The sequence below is a fragment of the Lepisosteus oculatus genome, chromosome 9 (assembly GCF_040954835.1).
Source record: "Lepisosteus oculatus isolate fLepOcu1 chromosome 9, fLepOcu1.hap2, whole genome shotgun sequence".
Taxonomy (NCBI): Eukaryota; Metazoa; Chordata; class Actinopteri; order Semionotiformes; family Lepisosteidae; genus Lepisosteus; species Lepisosteus oculatus.
The window spans coordinates 17,356,377-17,377,017 of record NC_090704.1 but is presented as its reverse complement, the minus strand read 5'-3'; the positions used below and the strand labels follow the sequence as shown (position 1 = coordinate 17,377,017).

General features: G+C 37.0%; 1 protein-coding gene across 3 annotated transcripts; it reads right to left on the bottom strand.

The window, feature by feature from the left end:
• Positions 1–8: 8 nt before the first annotated feature.
• prkaa2 (protein kinase, AMP-activated, alpha 2 catalytic subunit) lies at positions 9–20,303 on the bottom strand. 3 transcript variants are annotated; one of them, XM_015355788.2, is made up of 9 exons: positions 20,111–20,303; positions 16,713–16,854; positions 16,000–16,093; positions 14,176–14,320; positions 13,395–13,482; positions 12,646–12,870; positions 9,172–9,670; positions 6,358–6,499; positions 9–5,042 (listed from the first exon to the last, which is right to left on the bottom strand). In XM_015355788.2, exons 1-9 carry the CDS (start codon positions 20,202–20,204, stop codon positions 4,801–4,803), a joined length of 1,671 nt encoding a protein of 556 aa, XP_015211274.1. In that variant the 5' UTR covers positions 20,205–20,303; the 3' UTR covers positions 9–4,800. The 3 variants fall into 3 exon arrangements, with proteins under 3 accessions (XP_015211274.1, XP_006635063.1, XP_015211276.1); XM_006635000.3 differs by having other exon boundaries at positions 6,373–6,499; XM_015355790.2 differs by lacking the exon at positions 20,111–20,303 and having other exon boundaries at positions 16,699–16,806.
• Between the last annotated feature and the right edge of the window lie 338 nt (positions 20,304–20,641).

Genomic DNA, 20,641 nt, shown 5'->3' with positions numbered 1-20,641 from the left:
ACACAGTGTTCTTGCAATAAATATTTACTGAAGTGCAAATCATCAAAACGTCATGCAAGACCAGAACAAGCAGAAAAACAAAATGGAGAAAAAACTATAGCTGCTGGAAGGCCAAAGCCTGTTCATTTTCACTTTTCACACACGTGTGGCTTGGAACCAGGGCACAATCAGCACATGACTTACAGACCTAAGAATACACAAGCTGTATTTTGTGACATTGAAGAGGTACACATAAATGGTAAACAATTTATCAGTAGATAAATTTAATGCTTAACATAAATTGTACTTTGGTTCTAATATTCTTGACATTCAGTAGAGCATTACAGTGTAATACAGATCAGAGTGAGAGATAAGACATTGCATATGTATGACTGTTTTTCACACGTAGTTGACATGTTACTGTTGTTATTATCTGACCAAAAAACATTTTTATAACCATTTTAAAGAGTCATTTTCTGTATTCAGCTAATGAGAAATGTACAACATACTGTACCAAAGTAACTAGTATATTTCATTGTATAGTGTGATTAAAATAAGATCTAAACATGCATAACTTTTGTGGTTACACAGTATATTTGTGTATTTATGGGTGAAAATAGCAATTTATAGTCTACAATGATTTTTAATTGTAAATGGTAGTTTGGATCTTTATTTCATACATAAAAATATATAATATTAAAAAAAACTACAGAGGAGATGAATACTGAAAAAAAGGACCATAACATAACCCTAGGTGCTTCTTCTCCACATTACAACATGCTTGTTTTTATATTTAATTTTGCAAGAAGTGAATTATAGAATAGAAATCAATTGTAGAACTCACTTGGATTCATCAAAATACACACTTCTTCCATTATTATATACTTCTAAAACCTTTGAAAAACCTTTGCATATGGGCATGGTAGAAGGGAGTGTATATGTTGCAGTGTCAATATAATAGCCACTAAGATCTTTGATATCTTGAGGTTTAAGTGTAATTGTAGGATCTACACTGGAGAGACCCAGTGGTATATTCTGTAATGATTCTATTCCATCTCATGCTCGACTTGCATTTGTTTTTATCAAGGTATGAAAAGCACATGATTTCCACATATTAAATCCTATGCTGCAGCATGGTTATTTTTATGTATGTTTACTTCAAAGTCTCCCTTAACTTAATCATAGGCACTAGCAGATTATTACAATTACACATTATATCATCTATATATCTGCTAAAATTACACTTGAACACTTATATGATCTTGATGCCTGTGTGTTTGTATTAAAACTGTCCGTTACAACATTCACAAAACACTGCAATATCTTAGTAACTAAAAATCGGAGCTTCACTACACTTTTCAGTCTGGTGAAATTAATGTTTTTTACATTCATTTAAAGTAATGCATCAATGCCCAGGAGCATGCAATCACATTCTTTAATTGGAAAATTCTGTCTCGCATTCAATACAGTACATGAACAGGTAAACGGGTTCTGATGTACTTACAGTATTCAGCAAGCTGTGAAACTGGCCAGAGTTCCTTCAGTGCATTGAGGCACTTCTAGGACACAGCATATAAACCTACTAAAATGTGACAAATGAATGTACAAGATAAGAGACTGATATCGACCCACCTATTTTTAGTACACTCAATTCTGAAAGCCATGGCTCTTAGAATGAAAGTTGGACTAGACAAACGGCAGTAGTGTGAAAACATAACATGGAGAAATGAAGTTTGGTACATAAACGTGCAATAAGTCACAGCATTGCTTGGCAGTGCTCACAGGGAGAAATGGACCACGATATTCCCCACCTGTGAGCACTGTCATCCACAGATGAATGAATCCGTACACAGTCACAATGAGCCTAGGGTGCTGCCATTGTCTAAGTGAGCATGTCCCCATTGGCCAATATATATATACCCATATAGGTCAAGGGTGCACAGTTTCCACATTTAAACCAATCCACATAACTTGAGAAGAACCACATATTTTGGAAAATAAAAATAAATATTGGTAGGCACTTAAAAGAGGTGTCTCCCCATTTGATAGCTAGTAATGCCAGATGTGTCATATTAACTTCCGGGAGGACTGCAGGGCCTTCTGTCTTTCATTACATGCCAGTACTCCCTTTTGTTATTGCCCTAATGAAATATTTGGTATAGAATGCGTAAAACTTTTATTCTAACAACAAAAGACATTGGAAAAACTATTTTATGACTAGTTGACTTGATAATTAGACCCATGAATATAATTATAAGCTTGTGCTGGAACAAAAACCAGGAGCTAAAACTGACATCCCTGCCCTGTTCCCTACTTGGAACAACCTGGTAAGATTACCTTTTTCAAATGTGTACTTCCAACAAGGACATGCTTCACTTCCAACTCGCCAGTATATATTTTTAATAATAATCTACTGATCCTCCATTAGAATATCATAATATTTATGTTGGAGAACTTCATTATGTGAGGAAACAGTTTCAGGCTTTTTGGGGATACCCTGAAATGACTTTGAGGCTCCCCCAAGGCTTCCATGCACCCTGGCTAGGGAAGCCGTGGAGTTTGTATGTTCTCCCATGTTTGCATGGGTTTTGTCTGGATGCTTGTTTCCTCCCACAGCCCAGAAATGTACTGGTAGGTTAATTGGTTAATTGCAAAATTGGGCCTAATAGTGTATGTCTGCCCTGCGATGCATTGGTGTCCTGTCCAGGGTTACCCTGCCTATTGCCCGTTGCTTGTCGAGATAACCTCTGGCTTCCCCATGATCCTGAACTGGAAGAAAATAGAAGGGTAAATGGAAACTGACTGCTGAAAGCCCCATATCTGAAATAGCAATTTATATGTGATCGAGGTTGTGTTTTATAAAATTGACACATGGATATCATAACACATCTTCAGGAAACTGTTGCATTTTCTAACCCTGCATGTAGAAATAAATTATTTAAAAGAGTGGCTGTAACTGATAGTCTAGTTTCTCAGAGTGAGAATAGCATGTCAGATTCGTTCTTTTTTTTTTTTTAATTCCTACACTGAACCTGTCCGATTACATTTGTAGAAACCCTACATATTACTGGCCCAAAAATACAGCTTGCTGAACAGGTCACCATTGTACTTAATGACCCCTTTTATTAACTGATTCATAGTTTCAGACATGGGGGTAAATAAAATCAAAATAAAGTAAACTATATTGTTACAAAACATATGTCAATGCATGTAAATATGAAAGATTATAACAAAAATGAAAACAGTATGCAGAACACATATCATAAGGCAATTTGAGAATGATTCATCTCTTCTGGGCTGAAGTGTTTATTTGAAACAATGTGTCCATGATTTAATCCTTTCATTCCTAACTGGGTAAACTACTATTTATGCAGCCTATAACAGTTTTTGTCTTTAAGATCCAGCAATTAGACTAGCTGGGCTTACTTCCTCACCCATTTCACTTTTGCAGCAATGAATTACAACAGATGTTATAATTACATTAGCCCTGATCCCTGATAAAGTTATAGGGTTGGATAATTGTTGACTTACATTATAGTATTTTTACTGCACACTAAATGCATTTAATTAGGATAAATGGCATTAATTTAAATAAGAGAACAAAGTATTTGAGTTAATGTTCATATAAATTAATCCCACAAATAGCTTTTTATATAATAGAATGACATTTTTAATACCGTTTCTTTAGATGATTTACTTCAAGTTTTTGGTGCTCCAGAATTAATAGTGTGACTTTACATTACATTTGTCACCCACCTCCTTACGTATAATTAGATAAATTACATAGGACATCTAACAAATCATTTTTATTCTGAGGTGTTTCATTCTTTCAAGAGTGGAATGGAAAATTATAATTCATGACCATAACCATGTATTTTTGTTATGAAGTGAAAACAGTACTTTTTAAGCAAACACTGAAGAACAATGCTTTATTTCCCCCAGTCATAATGTTGTTAGAAGATAAAATAATATTTTTTCTTTAATTATTTTGACAAGTAATACATTTTTCATCCAATTAATGATTCAGAAAACATTAATTGATGTAAGCCTGCATGTTATCAAAAGATTTTTAAAAATCTGACTTTATTGCTAATTTCGAGCCTCTGCCAGTGTGATTGTTATACTGTAGCATGTACCTGCTGTATACAGGATATATTAACATATAAATTATAAATTTAAAAATTAATATATAAATATCTGAGTCATTAATAACTGCGGAGTGGGTTTTGCTATAGAGAGATGGACATAAAGACTTTATGTTTGACCCACCTCTGCATTTTTAATAAGCTGTTCTTCCTTTCAAAAACATAGGACAGTAAAAGAAGAGGGTTTACATTCAGGTCTAGCAAACAAACAGGGATTTCTGATGAAAATGATTTTTTTCATTTTATATTATTGAATAAAATAATTCTTAAAAATAAATTTCTGATCTCTTTCTCCTAAGTACAGAAAAAATATTTGAATATACTTATTTTTGGTTTACCTTCTTAATGCCTGAAATAATAAATTACTGTACAGTAAGCAGGTGATAATATATAAATATAATATTTTATGGCTATCAATAGATACAGTGTAGATTTTAAAAACTTAACTAAATATCTGATAAGTGAACACTTTGACTTTGCCGTTATAAAAAAAACAATAAAAAAAGGAAAATTAAGCCGTGAACCTTGCAAACTCTGAGGGATTGTGTCTTGTACTCACAGCAATTGATGGTTAAACTCATGTTGCTATAGTGACCAACACTGTAGTGGTGTGGACTCAGTGGGCACAGTGAGGGCTCTGGCTTGGGAAGGCTTGTGCAGCTGCCTGCCTGCCTACTCAGCGTGCCAGTGTAGTGATGAGACTGGCACACATCTCGAAGAAGTCCATGGTGTGGCTGCCCTGCCGGGGAGTGACGAGGTGTGTGCTGCCAGTCAGAGAGCCTGAGAGCAAACCACTGAGGACGGGAGTCTCCATGACAATGGCCACCGAATCAATACTCAGCCGGGGTCGGTGCAGGCCTGCAGCAGAGGTGGAGTGCTGGGGTGTGGAGGAGCCTGATTTTTGTTCCACAACATCATCTGGAAAGAAGCAAGGAGGAAGCAGTTGCAACTAAATTAAATTTAGTGGACCAGGCGTTTTGTTTCGGCCACGACAAAAAGACAGCATAAAATAATCAGAAAGGAATAGTAGCGAATAATTTAATGCATCTACTTTTAAGAAATTCTAAATGTGTAAGTACGATATTTTACACAAAGCCAATATCTTCTGCGTACAATATGAAACACTTTTTAAAATGTTTTGCCCATCCTAAAAGTACAGTATAGATCTATATAGTATATATAGTTCTATATAGTAGAATCATTACTATAATTGCACAAATTGCAACTAAGGTTGCTGCTGGAAGAGGTGTTAGTGGGGCCAGCAGGGGGCGCTCACCCTGCGGTCCATGTGGGTCCTAATGCCCCAGTATAGTGACAGCGACACTATACTATAAACAGGCGCCGTCCTCCGGATGAGACGTAAAACCGAAGTCCTGACTCTCTGTGGTCATTAAAAATCCCAGGGTGTTTCTCGAAAAGAGTAGGGGTGTAACTCCGGCGTCCTGGCCAAATTTCCCCATTGGCCTTTACCAATCATGGCCTCCTAATAATCCCCAACTATGAATTGGCTATATTACTCTGCTCTCCTCCCCACTGATAGCTGATGTGTGGTGAGCGTTCTGGCGCACTATGGCTGCCGTCGCATCATCCAGGTGGATGCTACACATTGGAGGTGGTAGAGGGGAGTCCCCATTACTTGTAAAGCGCTTTGAGTGGAGTGTCCAGAAAAGCGCTATGTAAGTGTAAGCAATTATTATTATTATTATTATTATTATTATTATTATTATTATTATTATTATTATTACTCCTAAATGATTTTGCATGGCGAATTGTGCTTTTCCAAGTGTCAGCTCACAGTTACCATTCTTGCACATGCACATGCACAGGGGAAGAAGTGTCAGCTGACCTGCTCAGCTTCGAGCCACTTGTGTTTTAATGTCACAGGCACCACAGTTCAAGAGGTTCGGTGCCAATTAGAGAGAGGATCATCCCTCGCTGACAGCACTGCATTCCTGCACTCAAGCTACAGGAGGTGCTGTTCCACCAAGAGCCGAGAACCCCGACTGACTAATCCCACACTTCCCTCAGAGTTATTCGGGCTGTGAAATCCCTTGTGGACAAGTGAAAAAACTCAGTCTGCAGCTTAAGTGCCTTTCTGGTTGAGCTGCACAGAGGGATATAGCTAAGATAATATTCAGAAGTATGTGAAGCACTGCAAATGCCATACTACTTTGTGTATAAAAATGTCTCCAGTGTGATTTATTAGCATGACATAGCTGAAGATGAGCAGTACCTTTGTTTTCCTTACCGTCAATGCTCTTAAAGTCCAACAGGTAACTGCGATTGTCCACCTGATAAAGCTGAAGGCTCATTTTTACATAATTCCCTGTTACAGGATTTTTTCTTCTAACTCTCAGGTGATAAGGATTCACAACCTGCAATTCACATTAAAGATTGACTCAATACATGCCAAAAGAATAAGATTGCAAACACAGTACCAATACATTAAATGAGTAAAATGGAAGTGCATAAGTATGTAGTGTGTAGGTACAGTGCCGTATTTGCCCCCTTACTGATTTCCTCTATTATTGCACATTTTTGACACTGAATGTTTTCACGTCTTCAACCAAATCTTATATTAGATAAAGGGAACCTGAGTGAACAAATACATGTTTTTACTTATTTCATTTATTTAATTAACAAAGTTATCCAACACCAACTGGCACTGTGTGAAAAAGTACTTGCCCCCTTAGTTAAATCAACCCAATTAAAAGGATAATTTAGAGTCAGCTGATTGAATACAGCCAGGCTTGATTACAGCCAGCCCTGCTCAATATAAACTTCACTTATTTTGACCCTTACTAACAGAGTCAAGTTGCCAGCACAAAGATTCAACAAGCACCTTATGCCACGACCACAGGAAATTCCTGAAAAATCAGAAATAAGTTGTTGATATCTATCAGTGTGGAAAGGGTTACAAAGTCTCTGGGACTCACAGTAAGAGCCATAAACTCCAAATGGAGAACACCTGGAACAGTTGTGAATCTTCCTAGGAGTGGCTGGCCTGCCAAAATTTCTCCAAAGGCGCAGTGTAAAATCATTCAGGAAATCACAAAGGATCCTAAAAAAACATTCAAAGAACTGCTGGCTTCTCTTGCCTCAGCTAAGGTCAGTGTTCATGACTCCACAATTAGAAAGAGACTGGGCAAAAATGGGCTTCATGGGAAAGCAGCAAGGCAGAAAACACTGCTAACCAAGAAGAACATAAATGCTTGTCTCTCATTTGCCAAGAAGCGCCTGGATGATCCCCAAGCCTTTTGGGAGAGTGTTCTATGGACAGATAAGTCAAAAGTGGAACTTTTTGGATGACATGGGTCCCATTATGTCTGGCGTAAAGCAAACAATATTCCACAGTAAGAACGTCATACCAACAGTCAAACATGGTGTCGGTAGTGTGATGGAGTGGGGATGCCTTGCTGTCTCAGGACCTGGATTACTTGCCATAATTGAAGGAACCGTGAATTCTGCTTTGTATTAGAAAATTCTTAAGGAGAATGTCCAGTCACCTGTCCGTAAGCTGAAGCTGAAATGTAGTTGGGTCATGCAGCAAGACAATGATCCAAAAAGAATGGCTGAAAAGAAGCAAAATTAAAGTTTTGGAGTGGCCTAAAAGTCCAGCCTTAAACCCAATTGAGATGCTGTGGCAGGACCTGAAATGAGCAGTTCATGCTCGAAGACCTACCAATGTTTCTGAAATAAAGCAGTTCTGTTAGGAAGAGTGGGCTAAAATTCCTCCACAATGATGTGAAAGAATTATAGGTTGCAGTTATTGCAGTTAAAGGTGGCGCAACCAGTTATTAAGTGCGAGAGTAAATTACTTTTTCACACAGGGGATATGGGTGTTGGATAACTTTGTTTATTAAATAAATGAAATAATTATAATACAAAAGGTGTTATTTGTTCACTCAGGTTCCCTTTCTCTAATACTAGATTCTGTCTAAAGATCTGAAAACATCCAGTGTGACAAATATGCAATAATAGAAAAAATCAAGAAGGGGGCAAATACTTTTTAATGGCACTGTATATATTTATAAAGTGTGTAAAGAATATAGAGGTTCAAAGTATCTAAGTCCCTGTAAGACTGGATGCATTTTAATTCAAAGGAGACTGCAATCTTCAATGATAAAATTAGACCGTGTGATTTAATAGTTGTATTATAATAGCTGGATTCCTTATCATTAAAAACTGTCTGGCTTTTTAATTAAACAAGGGTAGTCTGAGTCTAGCTAAACTTTGAAATCCTAACAAAAACCTTAGCTTTTACAAGACAAAACAGTTGGGCAGAGTTTAAATAATTTGTTAAATGTTAATGGCCAAACACAAACTATTTTGGCATAATGTCAATATACTATAATATGTGTTCTGCTGTTTTGTTCCCATTCATAATTAAAAACAAGTATGTGTTTTGATATCAATTAAAATTAAGTGAAATGCACCAGATAATACCTGACCAGAAAAAAGGCCACTAACTACCTGAAGTGAAACGAGGTAAGTAACACCTGATCCTTACTGAGTTATTTTAATATGTTGATTCAGACAGGAATATCACATAACACAGTTTTGAAATGCTGTATTCAGCACAGTCCTAATATTTATTTGTAGTCTGTATATACTGTAATAGTTTGGTATTTTCAGTGGCCATAAGAGAATGTATTTACTGAAATCTTTCTCAGAATAACATGAAGATGGAAATGTTACAAAAAAGAGAGAAATATGCCTATTTTATTTATTTAGCTTCTTTAAAGAGCTTCTTTTGAAAGGCTAATTAGGATGGGGAATACTTTAGATAGACACTACATTGTAAATGAGCTAATGTTCTAAGTTGAATAAACCTGAGAACAGCATGCCGTGTTTATTTGGCTATGACTTTACACATGAACCATGATTATGGTTCAGATGGTGTGGGAAACACTAAATCTGTAACGCCTAAAGAACTGACCACCCTTGGTAATTAGTTTGATGCAGTCAAAAGCCCTGGTGGAATTAAAACTACACAACCCAGAAAAGCAGCAATTCCCGCTTTACCAGTTTGCATCCAAAAACCCACCTTCCATTCATAGTCTAGCTGTTTCATGGCCCGGTACACTTCAGCCATGATGTCGTAAGGCTTGCTCTGGCTGCGAATACCCAGGTGCCACTTGGCCTTCTTGACAGCAAGGGGCTTGGGCTTGGTGGTGTTGAGGGCATCCAGCGGACAGCGTGCCTTGGGGCTGTCAGCCATGAGTGGGGGCATGCGCTCAGGGTGGGGCTTGACCCCAGGGGGCAGGGGCATGTCGTCCATGAAGGAGCCCGTGGGAGGGCTTGAGGCCAGGTAGAACTCACTGGCCTGGTTCATGATGCGGCGGTTGTCGATGATGAGGTGATAGGCCACGGCCAGCTGGTCCTGGGGGTCCCCACTGTACAGGCTGCTCATCACCTCTGACTCAGTGCACTCAAACTTCTCACACACCTCCCGCACTGCCTCCTCATCAATCACATTGGCATCGTAAGAGGGATCCTCGGGAAAGAGGTACCCAGGAAGGTCCTGCTTGAACCACTCATGTTCCCTGCCACAATGTAAGAAAGGCTATTGTGGTGGTTAATCAAAACGGTTAGAAACATATCACTAACTGGTTTGGGGATGCACAGAGGCCTAAGCATCTTGGAAGGCTGTGAAGAGATATAATTAAAGCAATTATATATTTGACTCTTAGATATCAGTAAACCCCTTCCAAATGGCTTACTGATTATTCTGCTGTATTCCTTATATAGCACAATAAAGTGATGATGCTAGGTAGGTCTGTTAAGGGGCAGGGGGTGCTGTATGTACAGATGCAGCCATTCAAAACGTGTGGGGTATTTTGCGGTACCCCGCGGTGGGCGTGTCGCATGGAAACGCAGTTCATGCGGTATATCGCGTCATTTGACGTCATGCCGGAAAGTATCCGGAATCACCTTGTAAAACCGCCAGGAGGAGCCAATAAAGCTTAACCTCTCATGTACAGCATTTGAGCTTTTAAATTTAAACTGTGTATTACAGCATGTTAATCATCAGTCATTAAAAAGTTGGTATATTTTATGAAAGCAAGATTCCTCAGTTGGACAAAAGTACACAACCTACCTTTATCAGCAATATTTTAATTATGCAGAAATATTTTATGCATCAAAGCCTTTACCGGAGATATTACTAATAGCATTAATAATGAATGACTTTGGACAAGCTGTAAACTCAAAGTATTACGCTGGTCCACATTCTTTCTAACCGTCATTTAAAACGAAAATACTTTTAGTTTTTCTTTGACAAACACCACAGCATTTCGTTGATCTAACTAACCAGGACAGGACATTAGCTAGCCAATACGATAAAGGAATGGCTTTTTTTGCTTATTTCTTTAGCACATTTGTACAAGCACTTGGAATCTGTCCAAGCCCTACTTTGTCAGGCATTTTCTTTTACTGTAACGGACATAAGAACTCCCTTGCTTTTTAACAGAGCGTTTCATAATTTCTAACTATATTCAAATAGAGAAAAAAGAGCTGACTGACAAGATTTAAGAAGTGGCTGTCAATGTTGGATTAAAAAAAACACGTTGCCCGACGTTAGTGGATAAGTAATTCAAGTGTTTTTTTAACTTCCTGAAAAACAAGTAATAATTTAACAATATGTGCAAAGGTTTTATGATATGTCGCTGTTGTGAATGTCTGTGGAGTGTATCTTATTTGCCTGTCCTGGCTGTGCTCTCTCACTCGCCCTCCCCCCCCCTCTCTCTCAATTCAATTCAATTCAAGCTGACAGATGGGTACAATCAGTGTTGGGTATTTACTTTGTAATCTGTGGTCCTTTTAACTGTTTTTACATCTACTGTATTGCTTTGAGATGCCACTTTTAAAGGTGATATATAAAATCAAGGCTTTAACTTGCTTCAACTCTGCAAGTCTGAGTTCTTGTGTCCGTCCTATCCGAACCCACAAGTATTACAATATGTGTCTTTATAGCAGGTGGTGTACAGCTTTTTATTATAGATTACACTTTTCTAAAATGTATTTAAAAAATAAAAACGATTACAATCTAATCTTTCCACGTTTGATCCCAAGATCCCAAGAAAAATCTAAACTGGGAGAAAGCTATGCTGAAAGTTTATTAAGATACTTAGAAGACAAAGATATCAATTTATGTTGCATTTGTCTGATTGTGAATCAAAATGCGATTTAAATCAATATAAATGTTTATATTGTAACGCATAGGTGACTATTCATTGTTATTAAAATGACTTAAATTTGATCATGTTGTGATATTTAGAAATATACATTTGTTTGGTGCGAGTGAAGTTTTATTTAATCTCTGACCCAGGGAAAAGTTTTATTTTTTCAAAGAAATGTTTATTAAAAAAAAAAAGTCATGGCTCCGGCTGGATTCGAACACCCAACGTGTAATGTGGGAGTCGGGACCCTAATCCACAGCGCCACTGGCAAGGTTACGCGAGGAGTGTTGAAAAAGTCCTACAGAAACATTATCAGCAGACAATGTACAGCGTGTACTATTCTTGTGTTGCGGTACATGAATATAATTATATCGTTATTAATTTCTTTAGATACGCGATTCCATATTATATTTTCTTTAATCAAATTCTAAAAGTATGCTCATTGACTCCAGTATCACGTTAGATAAAGACTTTGATGCTTAAAATGTTTAGGGAGAAATGGAATACTGGTGTATATTTTTTCTTTAAAGTACCGAGACCAGCCATATACTGTATGTTTATGTTCCAGAATTAATATCGTTTATGGCCTTCACACGCGTTACAGTATGCTCCTATTCTTTTTATGCTCAGCTACTAAGATTTCCCTTCAGTGGTAAAATTCCATTTAATATTCAATACTAAAACGGGCACAGTAAAGACATTTAAATCTTTCTATGACCGACAAACGCACCACGAGTGCCCCTGTCGGTCAACCAATCACGTATCCCAGTATTTTGCGTCACGATGCGCGAGGCCATAGCCAATTACCCGCGGTACGTGTCTGTGCCGCGTACTTTGAATGGCTGCATCTGTATATACATAGCTATGCTGGGTTTATAAGCTCTTTGTGTTATAGTTAGTTTTTTGTTGCTTTACAGAGTATACTTCATATATGCTATATAAGTTCTTAATCAGTAAACAAATAATAAAAGGTTGTAATAAAAGTCAATAAGTCATAATAGTGCATTTTGCAAGATTTTATACTTTCATTTTAGTTCTACAAGTCAAATAATGAATGTCTTCTATTTCATTTATAAAAGTTAGAATCGATTAAATCAATCGACCGATACTATTATAATGTAGAGAATGGGCCATCATATAACCCAAAATATAGCTAAAAGTGAACTGTCTTGCATGGTTTTTATTAGCAACTCCACAGGAAAAGAAGATCTAGAAACCAAGACATGTCTAGCAAGTGCATATCAACAAAAAGAGCTTAACGTTTACTCCATGATAATCTGAAAAAACAATTAAGGATTCCAAGGCAATCAATCACGTGATCATATGAATGACATGGGTACCTGATGTCCTTGATGGTGGCTCTTTTCAGAGGGTCCACTTGTAGCATGAGCATGAGGAGGCTAGCAACCGAGCGATTCAGGTACTCTGGGATGTAAAACACGCCCCCTCTGATCTTTTTAAAGAGTGTAGGCACGTGCTCATCATCGAAGGGCAGTGTTCCACACAACAAGGCATAGAGTATCACTCCGCAGCTCCAGATGTCCACCTCAGGACCTGCATAGAGCCTGTGGGAAAAAAATGCAATACAAGACTATTAAGTATGAGCATGTCAAATCCTTATTAAAAGGTTAGAGAATGCCACATGGTATTCATGGCAAACAAAACACTAATTCTGTTCACTGTCCTTTACAAATTCTTGATACACATGTAAAACACGTTTATGTTAAGTTATTGTCTTTTATATATTTCGATCATATAAACGATGTGTCATTATTAACTCAAGAACATTAATTAATAAAATAAAATTATCCACGTATTTAAGGGAAACCAAGAGCTATGCATGTGGATAAAATCATACTTTTGAAACAGATATAAAACTATAATACAAAATAATCATTGGTTATGAAGTGTAAGTTCATTTTACTACAAAGACCAAACCAAATATGTTTCAATTATTTAATTCATGTTACCTTAAACAGAAAAAGAAGTTCTGTTTGAGTAAAAAATGTCTCAACTTTTGTCAAGCCAGACAATTCTAAAGTGCATACACAGTGCCAGTTAAAATACACACAAATATATGACCTCTCACCTCCCAGAGATGACCTCAGGTGCAGCGTAATTTGGGGAGCCACAGCTGGTCCTCAGGAACTCTCCATCTGACATCATGTTTGAGAGACCTGACATAAATAGGTTATATTAACTTTCACGCACACACAAAGTGGATGTCCAACTCCAGGTGTGTCTTAGGAGTCCATTGTGTTCTAGATGAAGTCATTATTTTGTATTTTTGACTCTCCAACAGCAGCTGTTAGCATATTGTTCATTATTATCTACAGTATGCAATTCTCTCAGAATAAATGAGTAATCAGTAATTACTAGTACAGTAAAATCATATCCAAACATGATTTTGAAAAATCTATTTTATAAATGTTCTGTTTTTAATAAATTAATGCATTAAACCAAGATGAAGGCTTTTAATTAAAACAGCAATTATAATTAGGTTTTTGTTCTGAATTAAATGAACATCTTGTTTGTTTCTTTTAAAAAGTAAACAAAATGAATGATGTCATTAAAGCTTCCTATTTGTGTCTCTTTTTACATCCTGTTGTAGGACTGAATGCATATCCTGGTCCACTAAATATGCCTTGCCTTCACATCTAAGACTCCAGTGTAAAAACACAAAAAGAATTACTCCTCCACAATCAGAAAATCCAGGAAGGTCAAGAGTGAAATTTTGTAAGGTTATTATATAACTGAAGGTTTTACAGCTGTGGTGCTTGCTGCCAAATTGTAATCAACACTAGTTGTCGCCTAGCAACCAATGAGCTCTTGTCAATCTCACAATCCCCAACACTGGGATAACAACATACCGAAGTCAGCAATCTTGGCATTCATACTGGCATCCAGGAGAACGTTCTCTGGTTTCAGGTCACGGTGAACCACCATGTGCCGATGGCAGTAATCCACTGCTGAAATTATCTGCTGGAAGAGACGTCGAGCCTCTGTGTCCTCCACCTAAATTAAAAATCTCCACAGCTTACTACAAATTCTGGACTCTTACCTTTTACAGATTGTAAAGCATATTCTTATTATTGTATAATGGAAATGTATTCAGAAATTTACATACATGCAGAGTATATGACTGGCTCTGCTAAAACTAGGTTTGTTGAGGATCATTCACTTGTTCATGCAAGTATCCTGACCTTATGAGGTAATATCTGCACAAGTAGTCAATGTAAAAATGCTGACTTTGGCTCCATTTTCACGACTATCAGCAAAGATTATGTATTTATACAGAAAAAAGCTCAAGGAATCTAATTTGGGGAAACAGGATAGCAATAGCTGTCAGGAAATTAACATATAGTGGAAGGAATTTCAAAATCAGAAAAAAATATTTTCCAAATTAGACAATACAATGTTAATTATATAGTTTAATCAAAATCATAAAGGGGGGAATATACAGTCATAAAGAGAACAACACCCAAAGTGCCCTTTAGATGCTTTCTTAAACTTAAATCTTTAATGTTTTAATCTTTATTCCATTTCAGGGTTACAAAATATGAATACTTAGTAAAACACTAGATTTTCATTGAAATTAGCAGGAATTCTCAACTGCACAGTAGGGGTGGGTGAAAAAATCGATTCTTAGATGCATCCTGATTCTTTCTTGTACAATTCTGCATCGATGCTCGATGCATCGAAACTCCATAATCGATCTTTTAATTTTGCACAGTAATAAACATTTCAGATAAAAACAATACAATGTACAGTAAAGGACAAATAGAGCAAATAGTAATGGTTTAGTTTTTTGGGCATAGGACAAAACTAATTGTGTAATGAAACGTAAAAACGTATAGGTTAACAAGTGCGCAATGCTTACATTTTAACTAAGCTAAGCTACCCAGTTTGTAAAGATGGACAAACTCCGGCCTGTACCCTCCACTTGGAAAGCCACCGTATGGGCACATTTTGAATTTTATGATGTAAAAGGTAAAAATGAACTGGATAAGGGCCTACAGTGTGTAAGCTGTGTCATACCAAGATAAAATATTTTGTTATTTTGGGAATACAACGAACATGCGAAATCACATTTCACGTTTCTATCCAGAGTTGGAGGAAAAATTGCCTGTTTTTGTTGCTACCGAACAGAGAACCCTCAAGCAAGTGTCAAAGCTTCCACATAGTTGGGAAAGGGAGAAGCAAAATACCAGGTCTTTAGCAAGTTTTATCGTAATGTACGCCCCCTACTCCCTTGTTGAACACCAGGGCTTTGCAAAGTGTTGCAAACACTGGAGCCAAGGTATAACATACCGTCTCTGCGTCACTTTAGTGAAACAGCAATACCAATGCTCTACAACGACACCAAAACTCAAGTTTTGGAATCACCGAAGAAAGCAAATAGGGTGGCAATAATCTGTGACAAAAGATTTCATTTTGGTGAATGACAACGCCTCTAACATGGCTGTTGCTGCACAGCTGGCTAAATTCCTACACCTGAGATGTTATGCTCACACACTGAATTTGGCCTTTCAGCAAGCACGCAAAAAAATTAATGATGAATAGAAAAAAAATCGAGATGCATCGAGAATCGATTCGCATTATCGAACCCTAAATCGAAATCGAATCGAATCGTGAGGTGCCTAGAGATTCCCACCCTCCTGCATAGCACACAAAGGGTAACACCAAGTTCTTACCCTCCCATGCTTACAGATGTAGTCAAACAGTTCACCTCCAGACACGTACTCCATAACCATGAAGAAGTCCGTGGGTGTACTGATGACCTGGTATCTAAAAAAAAAAAAAGAACTCCAATTACCAATCAAGGTTCCAAAATATCACCCAGCACTGTCTGTGACAGTCTCAAAATCCAAAGGAGCTTTCAACAAAAGAACAACATTAATGTTCTAGACTTGCAGGCAAAATTCATTCCACTTTCATATATTTTTTTCTCCTAGATTGTCTTTGATGTCATTAGATATAAGGTACTGTATACCTACTGCAATTATTTTTGTTTTGCTTCTCTCTAAAGTGTCTGCTTTGATTTTAAGTTATAACTTGCATGCATGTTAATGATGAATTTGTTGTCAAAATTAGACACAATTTATAACATCTACAATTTGCTTTAAGGGCTTTAGGGAGTTCTGCAAGCACAGGTACACCTTGTATATATTTTAAATATGTCCACATTGTTTACTGAGAATTATTTTTCAGTATATTATAACATTAGGGCCTTCAACCAGTGAATATGGGAAAGGTCTGTTTGAACTTGACTAGCACCAGCATAGCATGGGAGGATTATGAACTGAAAGAGACATTAAAGATTTGTGGTTACTGTGTATCTTGAGGGCTGCAATCATGCTCCACTCTGACAAAATGCCCAGATTTTAATTCACCTGGTGTTGCTCACAGTTTAATAATGTGAGGGTGACGGAAAAGCTTGAGGTTCTGTATTTCCCTTTTTATTTTCCCCACCACATCCAGGCTGCGGATTTTCTGACGATTCAGAATCTTCACTGCGACCTTGTGCCCAGTCAGCTGGTGCTCCCCGACTAGCAAAAGCACAGAACAGCAACAACAGTGAAACAACTGAAAGAATCCAGAGAGTAGGTAAGCAAGACTCCAGGCCCATAAAATGTACACTTGACAAGCAAAAGTGATGGAACTGTCAGTAAAAATAAATTCAAAGGTCTCAGTTCATCTGTGAAAAAGATATACAAGTACTGATTAAAAAGTGAATACATTATCCATTTGCTTAGAAAAAATAATATTCAGAAAAAGTATTAACTTTCCTTTTTTATGAATGCATTCCCGCCAATAACAAGAGGATATGGTGTGCACATTAAGAGCAGAAAATACACTTAAAACTAGTCTTTCAACCCATGATAGCTTCCAATTCATATATACTGTACAGAACGATTCTACTAGGAAGTAAAGCGAAATTATAAAATGTGTCCATACATCAACCTGCACAGTTGAAGTGGTAAATCATTCTACAGAACATTAAGTATGGTTTGTCATGTTATTTCTCAATGCCTTATTAAGCAATTATAGACCACAAGACTAAGACTACCATGTTTTTTTGTTAAAAATCTACAAGATTAATTTAAACTACCTTCCTGGAGTCTTTAATTTAGCATTCTGAAAATATTTGTGGAACATTAGTTATTACTGCAAATTTATTTTGGTGGTGAATATTACATGATTATGATCAGAAAATGCCTGGTTTATAAAGTTTTTGAATTGGTCTCACTGCTCTATCTTAAAACAATCATGGTTGCAGTATAAAAAGGCAACAGAAATCAATTCACTGACTTAATGTAAGGTACAAACCTGGTTAATATTAAAGGCAGAAGAGTCTACTGAGATCTCTGGTTTGCCTATTACGTCCCATGCAATATTCTCATTAGACTATGATAAGTACTATTAATGTATAAAACTGGAACATCAGGATTGCTCATTTGAGAGCAGATCTCCTGCCGTCTCTTGACATGAAGCATGATAGAAGCCAAAGACAACACACCTCGCTTTTCTGTGAGAACTATCAATATTTAATAAAACAAAAAACAGAAGGAGAAAGACATTGTAAAAAAATTGTTACACTCAAACCCTTAGCTCAGCTTCAAACATCTTCTACAAAACAGCCTGGCTGTTTCAGAAAAGCAATTAAACATGCTCAGAGAACCAGCATCCTGCTTGTGAATCCACATCCCCTCCAAATAAATATGCTGTGCATCCTCAACAGAGAAAATACAGAATATGATATCTTTCTAAAATGTAAAAAAAGTACTGTGTAGACCAAATAGAAAACAGAAAACAGTGATTTACAAAATTGCTTGATAGACTCCCCAGGGTTCAGTGTTATCTTAGATACCAGGCTATTTTTTCTCTTCTTGTGCTTTTATCTAATTCCTGCTTTCCCCTGGTCCTGAAAACTCACACAGCATGTTAAGGACATCCAGATTGCAGCCTATAATCTTCCATGGGTTAGCAATACAGTACATGTCCTAAATAATTTAAAGTTACTGATGTAACCATTTCATACAATTGATCTCACTTTTTTATATTGAAGACTCATGCTATTTATTTTTTACCTTACCCTTATAGTGAAGGACAAGTCCATTATAGGAAAAAGGATAAATAATATGTCTGTATTAATTCTTCTCCTGCCCCAACAACAACCAAGCAAAGTCTAAAACTTAAACAAAAAGCAAAGAAATGTCAAGTTTGCCTCTTATGGATCTCTATGTTTTGTGGACTGTTGTGACCACATGGGGACTAGATCAATACACTAATGGCTAAGATGTATGTGATAAAGTAACGGGTGCCTGAAAATTTCTTGGAGTTTATAGTTTTGGGAAAGGTATAGCAAAAGTTATTAAAAACTCCATTAAATCACTGATGAGATTTCAATTGCTTATATCCCCAAGTTTTATTAACATGTACTGTAGTTTGGATTTTCAGCAATATAGATAATGCAGAATCCCTACATTTGAGCACATTAAAACCAGAATCAGAGAAGCACGTAATCACACTAGAACATAAATCTTTTATAGATAAGTCTACTCCTCTAATTACCGTATTTCAAAAGTTGACCGGTCCAGACCTCAGACTCGGCCATTAAAAATCTTACTATTCTTGAAATACGCTGTTTGCTTCTCTTTAAAGTGGTTTCCAAGGTCAAGCTGGGATGCATTCCAAATTCCAACCTACAGGTGGCTGCACTTGCTGGTTTGTCTAGGCAGTGCTGATAATTCACATTGAGAAATATTGCAGACATATTAGCGTGAAACGCTGAAAATGAAAAAAATGAGTTGTCGTTTAAAAAACACTTGGTACTTTTGATCATGAAAAAGTAGTGTTGCTCGTGCTTTGTACTCTCATGAATGGTTCGAATTTCCAGCTTTAATAGAAATGGACATTTTTAGTTTTAATTATTGCAGCTGCAAACTATTGTGGTTGCCTTATTACCGGACAACAGTCTCCTAAATTACTTTCCCTCACTCTGTCGAACCTTAACATTGACCTAGCAAACAATAATTACCATTTTAACTTGAACCAGGAGAGCACTAATTCTAGTAGTAACATGCCAGAGTGGATCTTGTATTCTTTGGTTCTTTTGGTCATATTATTTTAAAATCCAGAAAAAACCGTTTGGCAACAGATGCAGTTTACTCGTATCAACTAAACGAATTTACTAAAATGCCATTTTTAAAGTTAAAATTTAGCCATTTTTAAAATATCCTCATAGATTGGCGTGCGTAAAGGTTAAAGAAACAAGGTCAGAATTACAAGCCGACAACACAGTTATCAACTCTGGTTTCCTTAAGAATAAAATGCTGCGTACATTTTACATCGGTTTAACATAATATTTGATATGGTCATTACCAAAGTGTGATGATTTTTCTCAATATTGCGCTGTCAAAGCAATGATTGTATATACCTTACAAAATACTGCATTCGCATTTATTGTTACTGCATGTCAGAAAACAGGATTTTTGATTTACTACTGCTTCCTAAGCATGAACTGCACACCATAATATTTACAAGCGTTTAACAAGACTGCTCTCTGCATTGATGACAGAATTCGGGATTTTTTAAAACACTCCCCATTCTTCAGTTATATTTACGAAATAAGCGTTCGCCGTTCTTAGACTGCTCCCATACACTGTCAAGACACTGCTACGCCGTTTGCGTAGTGTCCACCTGCAATGGTTTAACATTCACAGTCAAGGCAGAGGAGAAAGACATTTACAGTCTGTCGGAAGCTGTAGCAGTTTCTTAACAAAATAAAAAAAAACACTTAACTCTTCACTTTTCCGAAAGTGCCGACTCCAAGGGTGTCTCCTAATATGTAGTGTCCTATTTTAACCCTGCCTTCGTGTTTCTGCTTCTCAGCCATTTTTGCATTTGTGATCCTTCTGTAGTTTTACCCAGAGTGCAGAGGGAGGCGAAGAGTACTGTACAACGCACACTACACCAAGCACGCGAAAGAAGTCAGACACCAGACAGCGCAATGCTGTTTATGGTGATTGTCAGTCTTCTGGCGAGAGACATGGGGGGAGGATGGCGGCAGCCTATTAACTCTTCCCCACAATTCGAAATGTGTGTCTGAAATGCCTGTGTATTTACCTGTTATTGGGAAAGAAATATTCTTAATTCTTTACACGCTAAAACCCTAATCCCGCTAGAATCACGGTGGCTGCACTTCAAGGACATTTCTACAGTATGCAGTGTGTCACATTCTTGTCTTTTTGGAGATACTATAATGTTTGATTGTTGTCTTTGATAACAGCATTAAAGTTGTTGCTGTTAGGAACTGACGACGTACTAGGTATT

What these genes read in the sequence shown, in the direction of transcription:
- prkaa2 (XM_015355788.2), bottom strand. Translation starts at nt 20,204, where the DNA reads ATGGCTGAGAAGCAGAAACACGAAGGCAGGGTTAAAATAGGACACTAC. An exon ending in CCTGAGGTCATCTCTGGGAG is followed by an intron (nt 12,871 to 13,394) that starts GTGAGAGGTCAT and finishes TTTTTCCCACAG; the next exon opens with GCTCTATGCAGGTCCTGAGG. An exon ending in GCCACCATCAAGGACATCAG is followed by an intron (nt 9,671 to 12,645) that starts GTACCCATGTCA and finishes ACATTGTGGCAG; the next exon opens with GGAACATGAGTGGTTCAAGC.